This window comes from Myotis brandtii, unplaced genomic scaffold (assembly GCF_000412655.1).
Source record: "Myotis brandtii unplaced genomic scaffold, ASM41265v1 scaffold348, whole genome shotgun sequence".
In the NCBI taxonomy this organism is placed as follows: Eukaryota; Metazoa; Chordata; class Mammalia; order Chiroptera; family Vespertilionidae; genus Myotis; species Myotis brandtii.
In genome coordinates, this window is record NW_005363397.1 from 324,265 (window position 1) to 341,620 (window position 17,356).

At 38.5% G+C, this 17,356-nt stretch overlaps 1 protein-coding gene across 1 annotated transcript in view; it reads right to left on the reverse strand.

Annotated features, from left to right (window-relative positions):
* The window catches only part of CTTNBP2 (cortactin binding protein 2), a 187,160-nt gene that overhangs the window by 12,168 nt on the left and 157,636 nt on the right, over nt 1-17,356 (reverse strand). Inside the window, 4 exon segments of the mRNA XM_014544027.1 lie at nt 1,182-1,245; nt 7,475-7,660; nt 8,227-8,432; nt 11,335-11,513. Coding sequence (XP_014399513.1) covers nt 1,182-1,245; nt 7,475-7,660; nt 8,227-8,432; nt 11,335-11,513 — 635 coding nt within the window.

The window sequence follows — 17,356 nt, forward strand, 5'->3', positions numbered from 1 at the left end:
AATAAAGGGAACCCTCATTCACTGCTGGTGGGAATGTAGACTGGTACAACCACTATGGAAAGCAGCCTGGTGATTCCTCAAAAAATTAAGAATAGAGCTACCATACGACCCAGCAATCCTTTCCTAGGTATATACCCGAAAAACTTGAAAGCATGTTTTCGCAAAGATATAGGCACCCCTATGTTCACTGCAGCATTATTCACAGTGGCCAAGATATGGAGACAACCAAAGTGTCCCATGCTAGAGGACTGGAAAAGGAGATGGAATACACAATGGAATATTACTCAGTCATAAGAAAATGAAATAGCACCATTTGCAACAACATGGATGGACCTGGAGAACATTATGCTAAGTGAAATAAGTAAGTTAGAAAAAGCTAAGAACCATATGATTTCAATCATATGTGGGATGTAAAACTGAAACTCCTGAACAAGAACAGCAGCATGGTGGTTGACAGAGGGAAAGGGATGGGGGAGAAGGAGCTCCTAATATAAGATGACAGGAGATTTGACTCTGGGGGGACATATGTAATACTTTCAACAATAAAGATTTTAAAAAGTCCAATAGGTTTCTGAGGATTGGAGCAATGAAAAATTAGAAATCAAATGGAAACTGGAGGAAAATGGAGCCATAGGCCTAAAAGTCCAAATGAAAATTATTTCCAACCCACAAACATATATATCCTGATAACATAAACTAGGAGTGAAATCATAAAAAAAAGACATGTCTGGTCTCAAAAAACAATGTACCTCCCAAGTTTTTATCTTCAATGATAGCAACAACAGATACCATCTAAAATGGGTAAAAGAAGGAACAGCAAGCATATGCATTTTATTCAGAAACAGAAATAAATTCCAGGGGGGAATAAAACACTATTAATTTAGAAATGGTTTGCTTTTTGGGATAAAACTCAGTGTTTGCTCTTTGGGGAAAAATTCAGGTGAGGAAGGTGGGAAAGCGGACAGTTGTAAAAAAAATAAAATCAGTCATCTAAAGTCTGTTTAAAATGTAAAAATACAGGATTTTACCATATCCTTATGTCAAAGTTTGATAAGAATGAAGCTAATAATATTTCTAATCTTTTCAACAAATTGCTTTAAAATTATATTAATAGTATAATAGTTGCACAACTAAAATGAGAGTGTGTATTGTTTGCTGAGTTAATCTGAAAGGGAACTCACTTTTGTTTTGACAGAGAAGCACTCCTGTTACAGTTCAGCTGTGATCTAGCCGTATTTTTGATACCTGCAAGGAAAAATGTAATCATTCCAATGGCATGAATCCCTGTGCATTTTGAACTCTGTATTTGAAAGAAACAGACTATGGTCTACGCAGCACGACTATGCTGCACTTCTAAACTGTTTTTTTAACTGAATCCATCTCCTGAGGGGTTTTCCTTAGGGCAGAGTCTCCAGATGTAGCTTCCTGCACAGCCACTGGGGGAAGGTTCCCTGAATTAAGTCCAACTAACACACCTGAGGCTCAATTCAGGATTCTGAATTTTGCTTTTATCAATGGTCCTTCTTCTCACTAGTCAAGCCCTTGCCTCTCTACCTTTGCCTTCCAGCATTGACCAGGCCGATCAAGTGCGGTTTCTGATGTGTGGGCCCCCATAACGTATCACAGTGGGTGTGGCATGAGAAGTGTACTTGTAGAAACTTAACTTTTAACTGCTATGCATTATACAGCAAAGAAAATATGAACAGTGAACAAAAAGGTAATGGAAAATATCTGATTGCATTGCTTGCAGTAAATATATCGACAGTATCAATTATATATACAGTGGGGCCTTGACTTACGAGTTTAATTCCTTCTGAGACCGAGCTCCTTAAGGAGCTCGTTAAGGAGCTCGTTAACTCAAATTACTCTATCAACTCAATGCAAAAAATCGGCCGAGAGACAGCTGGTATCTCAAAAAACTCGTTAGTTGGGACACTCGTAAGTCAAGGCCCCACTGTACACACAAATGCATAGGTTTGCGTATACTGGTAATGATGTAAAACATATTTCTTACTGTGGGTTATGGTCAAAAGGTTTGAGAAAATACTGTTAAAAACTATTTCAGACTCCAAAAAAAGTCTATTTTTATAATACACTAAATTTTGGAAGCTTTATAGTTGCTTCTGATTGAATTAAAAATTGTATGAATATTGCTAGTATACATTATATCTCTAAAGCAGTGGTTGCCAACTGGTGGTCCACAGACCACCGGTGGTCCGTGAGGTCTGAAAGGTTGGTGACCACTGCTCTAAAGAATAATTTTGAAAAGTAAATTGAATATATCCTCATTCAAAGCAAATAATCCGACATGATCTCTGTACTAGTTTCTTTACTCATACTTTTGTCATTGTCAGAAAGCATTGACTAGCGCCTTTCCCTAATGACCAAATGTGCCCAGATGTGGGCCCTGCAATCCATTAGCCTATGACCTGACATCGTACTTTTCTGTTTGAGGTCAGGAAAGAAAGATGTGTCTCTACTAAACTTTATGACCTTCCATGGTGATCTGCATGGAATGCAGAGTGGTTCCGATTTTGATTTTTTTTTAAACGATGTAAAAAACCCCACCCGAAATCAACCCTATATCAAGTGCAATTATTGGGAAACAAATTTATGTTATAAAAAAATACAATAAACAGAAAGATATGTCAATCTTTGGTTCATTCATCTAATCATGATGTGTGGTTAAAATTTAAAGCCCATGAATTTTACTCTGTAAAATTAGTTTTTAAAAAATCTTTATTGTTGAGCATATTACAGATGTCCCCTCTGCCCCCCAGTACCCCCTTCACCCAGATCCTGCCCCACCCCAGGACTTCAGCACCCTATTATCTGTGACCATAGGTAATGCATATATGCATATATGTTCCTTGGTTAATCTCTTCTTGCCCCTCCTACCCCCTTCCCTCTGAGATTCATCAGTCTGTTCCATGTTTCCATGCATCTGATTCTATTTTATTCATCAGTTTATTTTGTTCATTAGATTCCTTGCTCATTTATTTTGATTTTTAGATTCAATTATTGATAGATGTGTATTTGCTGCCCCTTTGTTATTCATATTTTTTATCTTTATATTTTTCTTCCTCTTCCTCCTCTTAAAGAATACCCTTCAGCATTTCATATAATACTGGTTTGGTGGTGATGAACTCTTTTAGCTGTTTCTTATCTGTGAAGCTCTTTTTCTGACCTTCAATTCTAAATGATAGCTTTGCTAGGTAGAGTAATCTTGGTTGTAGGTTCTTTTTTTTTTTTTAAATATATTTTATTGATTTTTTACAGAGAGGAAGGGAGAGAGATAGAGAGTTTAGTATGGGCGCTCCCTTGTAGGTAACTAACTGCTTTTCTTTTGCCACTCTTATGATTCTCTCTGCCTTTAACCTTTGGCATTTTAATTATGATGTGTCTTAGTGTAGGGTCTCTTTGGGTTCATCTTGTTTGGGACTCTCTGTGCTTCCTTGACTTGTATGTCTATTTCTTTTACCAGGTAAGGGATGTTTTCTGTCATTATTTTTTCAAATAAGTTTTCAATATCTTGCTCTCTCTCTTTTCCTTCTGGCACCCCCATGATGCAAATGTTGGTAGGCTTGAAGTTGTCCCAGAAGCTCCTTACATTGTCTTCATATTTTTGAATTCTTTTTTCTTTTTGCTGTTCTGATTGGGTGTTTTTTGCTTCCTCATATTACAAATTGCTCATTTGATTCTCAGTGTCTTTTACTCTACTGATGCTCCCCTGTAAATTATTCTTCATTTCAGTTAGTGTATCCTTCATTTCTGACTGGTCCTTTTTCATGTTGTTGATGTTCTAAGTTCCTTGAAGTTCTCACTAAGTTCCTTGAAATTGTCATTGACTTCCTTGAGCATCCAAATAATCATTGTTTTAAATTCTGCCTCTGGTAGTTTGCTTGCTTCCATTTCATTTAGTTTATCTTCTGGAGATTTCTTCTGTTCTTTCATTTGCGACCTGTTTCTTTGTCTCCTCACTGATTGCTTCCATGTTTCTTTGTCTTCTCATTGGCTGCTTCCCTATGTTTATTTCTATATATTAGGTAGAGCTGCAATGTCTCCTGGACTTGGTAGAGTGGCCTTGTGCAGTAGGTGTCCTGTAGGGCCCAGTGGCTCAGCCTCCCCAGTCCCCTGAGCTAGGTACTCTAGGTGCACCCCTGTGTGGGCTGTGTGCACTGTTTTATTGTAGTTGAGCCTTGGTTGCTGTTAGCATCACTAAGAGGAATTGACCCCCAAATCAACTGGCTATGAGGACCAGCTGGTACTACAGTGGAAGAGCTGCTGTGCAGGAGTCATCCCTATGGAGCAGGACTTGCTTCAGTGGGGCTTTGGTGCTCACTGAGTCTACCCCTTGAGTGTGTCATTCATGGATGTGGTAGGGTTGTAATTTGGTTTAGTTTGAAGCTGACCACTGGGTGCACTGGCTCTGAGGCCTCCTTGGAGTTGCAAAGTCAGCTATTTCCAGTACCCTGCCTGGGGCTACTCGGCAAGAGCTATCAATCAATCTGTAGATGGCTGCTACTTGTGTTGGGCTTGGAGGTGCCCAGGAGAGGCCAAGCTGGAACCAAGGCAGGCTGCTGCTAGTACCGGGCCTGGGGCCACTTATCAAGAGGTTTGGGGCATGCTGTCACCAGTTGCTGCTTATTTGAGGGATTTTAGGAAAGTCCGAAGCCTGAGACAGGACAGGCCATTCATGTGGTAATGCCTCTGCAAACAGCTTGGGTGGGGCTGCAAATTGTGTGATATGGGGTCTCAGGAAATCACCAGGGCAGGACGAACAGTGTGGACCAGGTTGATGGAGACTCAGATATGGTGCCTGCCTGTTGGGTCTGTAGCAGGGGAGGTCTCAGCATAGGAACAATGACCTCTACCAGTACTTCTGTCTGTGAGAAAGCTGCCCACTAGTTCTTGCCCTGATGCCAGACAATTTAGTTCCTCCCCATATGTCCCCGGATCTTTTCAGCTGCTGCCCCAATTCTGGTGCTCAGAGGGAGTGAGTCCAAGTAAGTCCATGCAAGGGCCCTTTAGCAGGAACTGCCTGGGACTCCAGCAGCTTTCATGTCATTCAGCCACAATCCCCACTGGTTTTTATAGCCCAAAGTTATGAGGACTTCTCTTCCCAGCACAGGAGCCTCCCACAGGACGGTTGGGGCTGGGACCCCTTGCTTCTCACATAGATCTCCCCAGTCAAGATATTCTTCCTGATTAAAAAAACACCACATGTGGGTGTTGGGCCAGCCCTTTCCACACCTCCACCCCTCCTACCAGTCTCAATGTGGCTTCTTCTTCAATTCTCTACTTGTAGGACCTCATTCAGCCAGATTTCAGGTAGTTCTGAATGATAGTTGTTCTGCAATTTAGTTGTAATTTTGATGTGGTTTTGGGAGGAGGAGAAAACTGTGTTTATCTATGCCATCATCTTGACCCTCCGTAAAATTAGTTTTTAGATTTTATAAAACTTTATGTTGAAATTCATGTAAACTATACATACAATTTTATAAATCTTTCAAATAAAGTTTCATGTTTCATAGCATATATTATCTCAAATACTTTAAAACTATAATCATCAAAAATATAAATTAAAAAATCATTTCTAATTCAGTTTTCTGAGTTAGATTTACTAGTATTTCCATAATATTGCTTTAAATTTATATTCATTTTATTGATTTTGTTTGTCAACAAGTATATATATTGACAATGATTATTGTTTAGGTAATTATTTAGCTCAAGAAATAAGTTGGTCCTAAATCCTACAGAAATTGTAATAAACTTAGAAAGGATAATAAAAAGTCTGAATGGGCCCTAGCCAGTTTGGCTCAGTGGATAGAGTGTGTCGGCCTGCGAACTGAAGGGTCCCAGGTTCCATTCCAGTCAAGGGCACTTGCCCAGGTTGTGGGTTCAATCCCTAGTAGGGGGCATGAAGGAAGCAGTCAATCAATAATTCCCTCTCATCACTGATATTTCTATCTATTCTTCTCCCTTGCTCTCTGAAATCAATAAAAAATATATTAAAAAAAAGTCTTGATGGGTGTTTACTTATCTGGGTGCTTATGGATTATTACATGTGCCACAGGATTAGATTGTCATAAAACAGCATTGCACTACAAACAAAAACACTGTCTCCAGGAGAGGGGATTTTGAGCAGGTAGCCAAGGGTTTCTGAACATCCTTGTTGTTATCTGTAAATGAAGGTGATAATCTTCATCTTAGAACTCTTTTTTATACATACTGGGATAAACAAGTAAAAGGTATAATTCTTGCTGTAGAGAGTTACTTGGGGAATCTCTGTGGTATATTGGGGGACTGGAATCTAATGAGTTTATTCCCTGACTTAAACATTCTTTGGGAAGTAACAACAAGATCTTGGGATCAGAATGTATCCTATTATCAATACATAAAACAAAAAAGTAAGTAAAATTCTCATTTTATTCAGTGACTTTCTATCCAATCACTTTTTAAAAAAATAATCCCTAACACACAATTGGGATAATTATAAAATTCCAGCATGTATTACTATGGTTAAAAACCATACTAATTTTTTTCTTAAAAATCAAAATATAAGCTAAACTATGAAAATGTATTAATGAACAAAATGTTTTAGTTTTAAATTTTAGGAAGCATATTCTCATATTTAGCAACCCTACTGCTGTACAGTTGGCATATAATGACACCAAACAGAATAGTTGCAGGTGGCTCCTCGAGACCTAAACTTAATAACATGTATCAGAAACCCACCATGTCTATGAGGTTGGAACATCTTTTCCAAATATGGATTTTCTTTAAGGGAGGACATTTATAATTTGTATAATTATCTTAGTATCAAAACCAAAAGAAAGAGGTCTAACAACAGAGATAAATGTGTTATCTCTTCTTCGTTAGATGAAAACTTAGGTATTTCTTTTTTATACGTGCCATCCCATTATTTAGAGTCTGTTTAATGATTCATTAGAATGTAAACTCAATGAGGGCAGGGACTGTCGCTATGTTTTGTGTTCTATTTCCATTGCCTAGAATAGAACTGGGCAAATCATATGAAAAAGAAATATGTAAAACAATTCACATATAAAGGTCTTAACTGGCATCAAATATGTCTGCACACATACTTTTAAAAATTTAAGGTTGACTTAGGGGTGACACGTAAAAGGAGAGAAATATGCCAAAGTGCAATCATTGCATTACAAAAATTTAAATGTGGACACCACAAATATCAAATAACTTTAAAAAGATCATTAACACAGTAAAGATAAATTTAATATCAGAATTCTAGTATGAAAAATTATTTTGAGGAAAGGGGCTCCAAAATATTTTTGAAAATGTACCTACTACATACTTTTTTATTCTATGAAAATGTGCTTTGAGATACTCAGAATTTTGTTGAATGCACAGTGAGAAAAAGAATAAAAATACATTTACATTCAGAAACTAGACCCTGTGCCCTGGTACCTCTAGACAGCATGCCAGCCCCTCTTACCTTTCTCACTCAGGACTGGCTTCTTCCAGGTGGGGGAAGAGAAATGGCCAGATTTCTTGTGAGGACCGGTGCTCACCTTTCTCCAGGCACCACTCTCTCCTTTCTTTTTGCTACAACTGTTGTAACTTGAAACTAGGAACAAAGGGAAACTTCCTCCTTTGAAATCAACTGCATGTTGGTGGAGCTCTGAAACAACACAAATCATGTTTTGCCAAAAGGAAGGTAGTGATAATGCAGTAAAATTCTCATTTTATTCAGTGACTTTCTATCCAATCACTTTTTAAAAAAATAATCCCTAACACACAATTGGGATAATTATAAAATTCCAGCATGTATTACTATGGTTAAAAACCATACTAATTTTTTTCTTAAAAATCAAAATATAAGCTAAACTATGAAAATGTATTAATATTTATTAACAATTGAGATGGATAATTATAAAACTCCAGCATGTATTGCAGTTTCATAGGCAAAATTCTCAAAGAAAGAGACTCTTCAAAATCATGGGCCTGCTTAATACCCAAGCAGGAATTTTGTGACCCAGCACACTTTACTTGGAGGCCTACAATTTAAACATGAGCCAGTAACGGCAAGACAGAGAGACAGCTCTGGGCCGATGGTGTGAACTGTTTATTAATGCTGAGATAATTTCTCCATTTACAAGGAGGAAAAACAGAGCTCCCTAGTAACAAAGTAAACAAGTTTGACCTAAGAGTGTGGATTTCCTCTCCTCCCAGCAGGAACCCACATACCTGCTCTCTGGAGGGGACAGCCACGCAGAACGGCTTTATTGAGCAAGATGCTGAGAGCAGCTTTCACCACAGTCCGCTGTCCTTGGCTAAGGTGCTTCTTGGCAGTTGTTTGCACAAGGCCAGGCTGTCTTTTCACTGAGGCTGTTGACAATATTGCTTCTTGAACTCTGGGTGCAATGACAGCATTCCACAGCTTAGACATCCACCTGGCAAGAGAGGGGTGGACCCCTAGTTAGGACCAGGCCGTGCAGGAATTACACACAACTCTACAAAGGACAGTTTGAAGACCATAAAAAAAAAACGTAAGTGTTTCTAAAGATATACTTCATTTCCCACGTAAGTTCTGGGACAAGTGTAATAATCTAACCCCAAAGTAGTTTGACTTTGCCTCATAAATACAATGTATTTCAAATGAAACTGACTGCTTACATGTCCCTCTCCTTTTACTTGTCATCAGGAATTGATGCCAAGTGTGCACTGGATGAATGCATGAATAAAATACATGGAAAGAGATTTGATTTTAGATTGGGTAAACACACAATGCAATATACAGATGATGTATCATAGAACTGTACACTTGAAAACTATATAGTTTTATTAACCAATGTAACCCCAATAAATTAAATAAAAATATTTTTTTAAAAGAAAATAATACATGGAAGGTAAATTTATAGACAGAAGAAGTCTGGAAAAATATGCCTGAAGGTCTGTGTTTATTTCCTTAATAAGACACACATGTACTTTAATATTTCTGAAACTGGGGTCCACCTAATAATCACTGGCAAATTTATCTGCCTGCCCCAAGGCCAGGGCTGAGTCTCTGCCCTCGGGTGGGCTTAGTCCTGCAGAAAGGGGACGGGTCAACCAGCCTCAGGCAGACCTTTGCATTAATGACTGTAGCGGTGGAACAAATTTGGAGTAACTAATACCAATTAACATTCCTTCAAAAAAAGATTATATTTCGTTGTAGCCTTAATTAAGGTTATAGAGCCCAAACCCACATCTCCCAGAAGAGGAAATTTTTCAAAGCCTTTTAAGACTGTTAAAACTTACCCAAGTATCATACACCTGTCTATCATAAGCTTCTCTGTTACTGCCTGGTGATATGTAATTCAAGCAAAAAACCCCAACAATACAGAATATAGAAAAAAATCTGGTATTCAACCACATGAGTCAAACTTGCATAGTTACTTCTAAAAGTGCTAAAGGGGTAAAGATGATAATTTTTTTTTAAATGAGTTCTTTCGTATGGCTGTTGGGGAGACATTTCTCCACGACATTATTTCACACTGTATGTCAGCTTTGTTCTAGACCAGTGATGGCGAACCTTTTGAGCTCGGCGTGTCAGCATTTTGAAAAACCCTAACTTAACTCTGGTGCCGTGTCACATATAGAAATTTTTTGATATTTGCAACCATAGTAAAACAAAGACTTATATTTTTGATATTTATTTTATATATTTAAATGCCATTTAACAAAGAAAAATCAACCAAAAAAAATGAGTTCAAAAAATGAGTTCTTTCATATGGCTGTTGGGAGACATTTCTCCACGACATTATTTCACACTGTAAGTCAGCTTTGTTCTAGACTATCTTTCCAAGGATGTCAGCAGAGCACGCAGCCTGGGAAGACAGAGCCCATGTCTCCTGGAGCAGTGAGCAGATGTGTGCCCTGGCCAGGATAATATATGGAATGTATCCTTCCAGGACAAAGGGTGGGCCGGTCTGACAGCACCCCCCTTAGAAGCCTGGGGATTCCCAAGCTGGGAGCTCTGCAGCTGTGACTCCTGCAAAGCCAGAATCCACCTGGGTCACTGTGCACCACCTTGAGGAGCTCGGGGAACCAGTGAAATATGAAGCCCAGGCTGGGCTGTGTTGTGAGGGCTGAAGTCCTTGGCCTCTGACCCCAAACCCTGAACCTGTGGCAGAATAACTTGTTAGCTTGCAAATAGGGTACGAATCTCAGAGCCTCGACAGTTCTTGACAGTGACTGTGCTCCTGATAGGAAAGGCCAAAGTTGGCTCCTAAGAATCTTGAGACTCTGGATGTGAAAGGCTTAAATGTAATTGTAATATTGATGAAAAGGGGCATAATTAGAGGTATAAATGTATTCTTACTTTTTTAAAGTCCTCACTTGAGGATATGTTTATTGAGTTTTAGAGAGAGAAGAAGGGAGAGAGAGAGAAGCATTGATCAGCTGCCTCCTGTACACCCCCGACCCGGGATCAAACCTGAAACCTTTTTGGTGTACAAGACAGGATGACCAGACAGGAAATACTTTGGCCTAAGAAGTGCTTGAGGTGTGCCCAAGCGGGCCAGGCAGGAGTTGAGTTGGGGCCAGAGGCCAGGGCCCAGTCGACTGTCTTGCACATGGGGTCGCAGGGAGAGAGCACCTGACCTCTGAGCCAGCAGAACACGAGGGCTTGGGTTAGAACAGTGCTTCTTTCCTTACTGAGCCGCTGGCTGGGCCGTATTTCTGCTCTTTAGCAAGGTAATGCTGTGTATATTTTAAACGTGGTAATTCTTCCTTTCCCCCAATCGGCTTGAATTGACAGTTTGTCTTATAATAAAGAAGATACATTATTTGCATCCCTGCTTTCTAAAATGGATTTCTGCCCAGGATGCCAGAAATTGCAGAACAAAGCTGACAGCTGATCACAGAACCCTTACTAAGCTGGAGTGTGACAAATTTTTTTCTCCTTTTCAATTTCATCCTGATTTTCTATTTCATTAACCTTATTATTTATACGTCTGTTCTCATAAGCTGCTGCAAAGAAAAGCATGGGAAGTACCTAAGTCTCATTGACATAGCAGAAGCTTTTAATTCATCAATAGAAGGTAAGGTTTTGGTTTGTGTGGTTACAGGATACTTGACTGACTCTCTCATGTGGGCCTTCCCCAGGCGACCCTGCACAGCGAGTCACACGTGACTTTGATGAGAGTTTTATAAAAGAGGAAAGCTGCTATCTGGCTCTTAGTTTCCTTAGGAGTGAGCCAACAGACAAGTCACAGCTGTCCTCTGACACTCCTTGCTGATGACAGGAGGTAGCACAAACAAATTAGCCTCGGCTCTAGGTTAAAAAGGCAAGTAAGGTGAAACGACACTTACTTCACTGTCACTTGGGCATGTCCTGGGACGACAGGACACGACAGGAAATACTTTGGCCCCAGAAGTGCTTCAGGTGTGCCCAGGCGGGCCAGGCAGGAGTTGAGCTGGCGCCAGACGGCCAGGGCCCAGTCCACCGTCTTGCACATGGGATCGCAGGGAGAGGGCACCCGACCTCGGAGCTAGAGAGACAGGGAGGGGAAACATGAGGGTTGGGTTAGAACAGTGCTTCTTTTCCTTTATTTAAAAATGTGTGTTTTCTTATTGGGTCACAAACAAAGTCTCCCCAAATTCAAGAAGATTGAAATCATACCAAGCATCTTCTCAGACCACAAAGGCATAATATTAGAAATAAACTACAATAAAAACAACTCAAAATACTCAAACACTTGGAAGCTGAATAGCATGTTATTAAATATTGATTGGGTTACCAATGAGATCAAAGAAGAAATTAAAAACATCCTGGAAACTAATGACAATGAAAACACAACAATCCAAAACCTATGGGACACAATGAAAGCAGTCCTGAGAGGGAAGTTTATAGCTCTACAGGCCTACCTCAAAAAACAAGAAAAAATGGTAGTAAATCATCTAAATCTACAGCTCAAAGAATTAGAAAGAGAGCAACAAGAAAACCCCAGAGTGAGCAGAAGGAAGGAGATAATAAAGATTAGAGCAGAAATAAATGACATAGAGACCAAAAAAACAATACAGAAAATCAATGAAACCAAGAGCTGGTTCTTTGAAAGGATAAACAAGATCGACAAACCTCTAGCCAGGCTCACCAAAAAGCAAAGAGAGAGGACCCAAATAAACCAAATCAGAAATGATAGAGGCGAAATAACAACAGACCCCACAGAAATACAAATGATTGTTAAAAAATACTATGAACAACTCTACTCCAACAAACTAGACAACCTGGAGGAAATGGACATATTTCTAGAAAAATACAACATTCCAAAACTTAATCAGGAAGAATCTAAAAATCTCAACAGGCCAATAACTATGGAAGAAATTGAAGCAGTCATCAGAAAGCTTCCAGCAAACAAAAGCCCAGGACCAGACGGCTTCACAGGGGAGTTTTACCAAACATTCAAGGAAGAACTAAAACCTATCCTCCTCAGACTACTACAAAAAATCCAAGAGGAAGGAACACTTCCAAGCTCATTCTATGAAGCCAGCATCACCCTAATACCAAAACCAGGTAAAGACAACACAATGAAAGAGAATTACAGGCCAATATCCCTCATGAACATAGATGCCAAAATCCTCAACAAAATCTTAGCAAATCGGATCCAACAGTACATCAGAAAGATCATACACCATGACCAAGTAGGATTTATCCCAGGAATGCAAGGATGGTACAACATCCGTAAATCAATAAACGTAATACATCACATAAACAAATTGAAAGAAAAAAACCACATGGTCATATCAATTGATGCAGAAAAAGCATTCGACAAAATCCAACACCCATTTTTGATAAAAACTCTCAGCAAGGTGGGAATAGAAGGATCATACCTCAACATAATAAAAGCCATATATGACAAACCCACAGCCAACATCATACTCAATGGACAAAAACTAACACCATTTCCCCTAAAAACAGGAACAAGACAGGGATGCCCACTCTCACCACTCCTGTTCGACATAGTACTGGAAGTATTAGCCATTGCAATTAGACAAGAAGAAGAAATAAAAGGCATCCAAATTGGAAAAGAGGAAGTAAAACTGTCCTTATTTGCAGATGACATGATATTATACTTAAAAAACCCTAAAGACTCCATCAAAAAACTATTAGACTTAATAAAAGAATTCGGCAATGTAGCAGGATACAGAATTAACGCCAAGAAATCTATGGCATTTCTATACACCAATAGTGAACTTGCAGAAAGAGAGACTAAAAAAGCAATCCCATTTACCATCTCACCAAAAAAATTAAGCTACCTAGGAATAAACTTAACTAAAGAGGTAAAAGACCTCTACTCAGAAAACTACAGGACGTTGAAAAAAGAGATAGAGGAAGACATAAAGAGATGGAAGAACATACCATGTTCTTGGATTGGTAGAATCAACATCATTAAAATGTCCATACTACCCAAAGCAATCTATAAATTCAACGCACTTCCCATTAAAATACCAACGGCATATTTCACAGACCTAGAACGAACTCTCCAAAAATTCATCTGGAACAAAAAACGACCCCGAATAGCTGCAGCGATCCTGAGAAAGAAGAAAGTAGGTGGGATCTCAATACCAGATATCAAGCTGTATTACAAAGCCACTGTTCTCAAAACTGCCTGGTACTGGCACAAGAACAGACATATAGATCAATGGAATAGAATAGAGAGCCCAGAAATCAGCCCCAACCAATACGCTCAATTAATATTTGACAAAGGAGGCAAGAACATACAATGGAGTCAAGACAGTCTCTTCAATAAATGGTGCTGGGAAAATTGGACAGATACATGCAAGAAAATGAAACTAGACCACCAACTTACACCATACACAAAAATAAACTCAAAATGGATAAAGGACTTAAATATACGACCGGAAACCATAAAAATACTAGAAGAATCCAAAGGCAACAAAATCTCAGACCTATGCCGAAGCAATTTCTTCACCGATACAGATCCTAGGGCATTGGAAACTAAAGAGAAAATAAACAAATGGGACTACATCAAAATAAAAAGTTTCTGCACAGCAAAAGAAACCATCAACAAAACAACAAGAAAGCCCACTACATGGGAGAACATATTTGCCAACATTATATCTGATAAGGGCCTAATCTCCAACATTTATAGGGAACTCATACAACTTAACAAAAGGAAGATAAACAATCCAATCAAAAAATGGGCAAAGGACCTAAATAGACACCTTTCAAAAGAGGACATTCAGAAAGCCAAGAGACATATGAAAACATGCTCAAAGTCGCTAATCATCCGAGAGATGCAAATCAAAACAACAATGAGGTACCATCTCACACCTGTCAGAATGGCTATCATCAACAAATCAACAAACGACAAGTGCTGGAGAGGATGTGGAGAAAAAGGAACACTTGTGCACTGCTGGTGGGAATGCAGACTGGTGCAGCCACTATGGAAGACAGTATGGAGTTTCCTCAAAAAACTGGAAATGGAACTCCCATTTGACCCTGTGATCCCACTTCTAGGAATATATCCCAAGAAACCAAAAACACCAATCAGAAAGGATATATGCACCCCTATGTTCATAGCAGCACAATTCACCATAGCTAAGATTTGGAAACAGCCTAAGTGCCCATCAGTAGATGAATGGATTAGAAAACTGTGGTACATCTACACGATGGAATACTATGCTGCTGTAAAAAAGAAGGAACTCTTACCATTTGCAACAGCATGGATGGAACTGGAGAGCATTATGCTAAGTGAAATAAGCCAGTCAATGAAGGAAAAATACCACATGATCTCACTCATTCATGGATAATAGAGACCATTACAAACTTTTGAACAATAATAGATACAGAGGCAGAGCTGCCTCAAACTGATTGGCAAACTGCAGTGGGAAGACATATGTAATACTCTTTGTAATAATTTAAGCAATAAAAAAAAATAAAACACTTAAAAAATGTTCAATTAAAAAAATGTGTGTTTTTATTGATTTCAGAGAGGAAGGGAGAGGGGGAGAGAAATAGAAACATCAATGATGAGAGAGAATCATTGATTGGCTGCCTCCTGCACGCCCCACACTGGGGATCAAGCCTGCAACTTGGGCATGTGCTATGACTGGGAATCAAATTGTGATCTCCTGGTTCATAGGTTGATGCTCAACCACTGAGCCACGCCAGCTGGGCCTTTTCCTTTTGTTTTTAACAAGTCCAAAATTAAAAATGTAAACGTTGAAAACTACAAAGTAAAAATGTAGCTGAATGTGATTTTATCTTGGAGTGGTTGAAGAAGGGATAGTTAATAACACACTATTATGTGTGTTAGCATGAGAAAGAGACCTGTAGCTTATCATATGAAACAAGTTCAGACATGATGGAGGAATAAATAGGCTAAGGAGAAACTTTGGATGAATTCTTAAACAATTCTGGAAGACATTATTCACATGTATATAAAGGACCTCACAGGCCTTGCAAGTAGTAGATATTCATGAAAGGATTTTGAATTAAGGAAATAAAAATGACATTAAATATTTGAATTTTTTGGGTGATAAGATCCACATGGTACATCAGGATCTGTGTCATGTTCACCCTGAATTAATTTAATTTCCCTAACTAAAATGCTAACTTCCTCAAAATGTATAGAGCTTGGCTGATATGAAGAAATTTGTTTCCAAATTTTGAAATGTGTAAATTTTAAATACTGTGTAACACACATGGTCTGTTAAGAAGAATTATATCTATTCAGGTCCTTTGCCCATTTTTAAATTGGGTTGTTTGTCTTCCTGGTGTTGAGGTATATGAGTTCTTTGTATATTTTGGAAATTAAACCCTTATCAGGTATATCATTGGCAAATATGTTTTCCCATACAGTAGGTTCCCTTTTCATTTTGTTGATGGATTCTTTTGATGTGCAGAAGCTTTTTAGTTTGATGTAGTCCCATTTGTTATTTTTTCCTTTGTTTCCCTTGCGCTAGGTGATGTATCAGTGAAAATACTGCTACGTGAGATGTCTCAGATTTTACTGCCTATGTTTTCTTGTAAGATTTATGTGGTTTCACAACTTATGTTTAAGTCTTTTATCCATTCTGAGTTTATTCTTGTGTGTGGTGTAAGTTGGTGGTCTAATTTCATTTTTTTTTGCATGTACCTGTCCAATTTTCCCAACACCATTTATTGAAGAGATTATCTTTATTCCATTGTATGCTGTTATCATCTTTGTCAAATATTAATTGGCCATATTGGTGTAGGTTGATTTCTGGAGTCTCTGTTCTGTTCCATAGGTCTATATGCCTGTTCTTGTGCCAGTACCAGGCTATTTTGGTTACAATGGCTTTGTAGTATAGGATATCTGGTATTGTGATCCCTCCCACTTTGTTCTTCTTTTTCAATATTCTTGCAGCTATTTGGGATCTTTTTTTGTTTCTTATAAAATTTTGGAATATTCTATGTGGATCTGTGAAATATGCCACTGGTATTTTAATAGAGATTGTGTTTAACCTGTAGATTGCTTTGGGTAGAATGGACATTTTAATGATGTAATTATTCTAGTCCATGCACGTGGTGTATGCTTCCACTTTTGTGTGTCCTCCACTATTTCCTTTTCCAATGTCCTATAGTTTTCTGAGTACTGGTCTTTTACCTCCTTGGTTAAGTTTATTCCCAGGTATCTCTATCTCTTTTTGTTGTTGTTGTTACAATGGTAAATGTGATTTTTTTTTTAGTTTCTCTTTCTAAAGGTTCATTATTGGTGTATAAAAATGCCATCAATTTCCAGGTATTAATTTTGTATCCTGAGGTATCACCTCACACCTGCCAGAATGCATATCATCAATAAATAACAAACAGCAAGTATTGGCGAGGATGTGGAGAAAAGGGAATCCCAGTACTGCTGGAAGGAATGCTGACTACTATAGCCACTGTGGAAAACAGTATGAAGGTTCCTCAAAAAATTAAAAATGGATTTGCCATTTGACCCAGCAATCAACTTCTGGGAATACTCGTATATCCTAAGAATCTCAAAGCACAAATTAGAAAGAATACATGCATCCCTATGTTCATAGCAGCATTATTTACAATAGCTAAGATCTGGAAACAGCCCAAGTGCCCATCAAAGATGGGTAGATAAAAAAAGCTGTGTTACATTTACACAATGGAATACTATGCAGCTGCAAAAAAGGATATCTGTTTGAAATAGCATGGAGGGACCCAGAGAGTATTATGCTATGCAAAACAAGTCGGTTAAAGAAAAACAAGTATCACATGATCTCACTTATAAGTGAAATATAAAGAACAAAATAAAGTGATGAACAAAAAAGGCCAGAGGTATGGATGCAGGAAGCAGAATAATAGACGTGTGTGTGTGTGTGTGTGTGTGTGTGT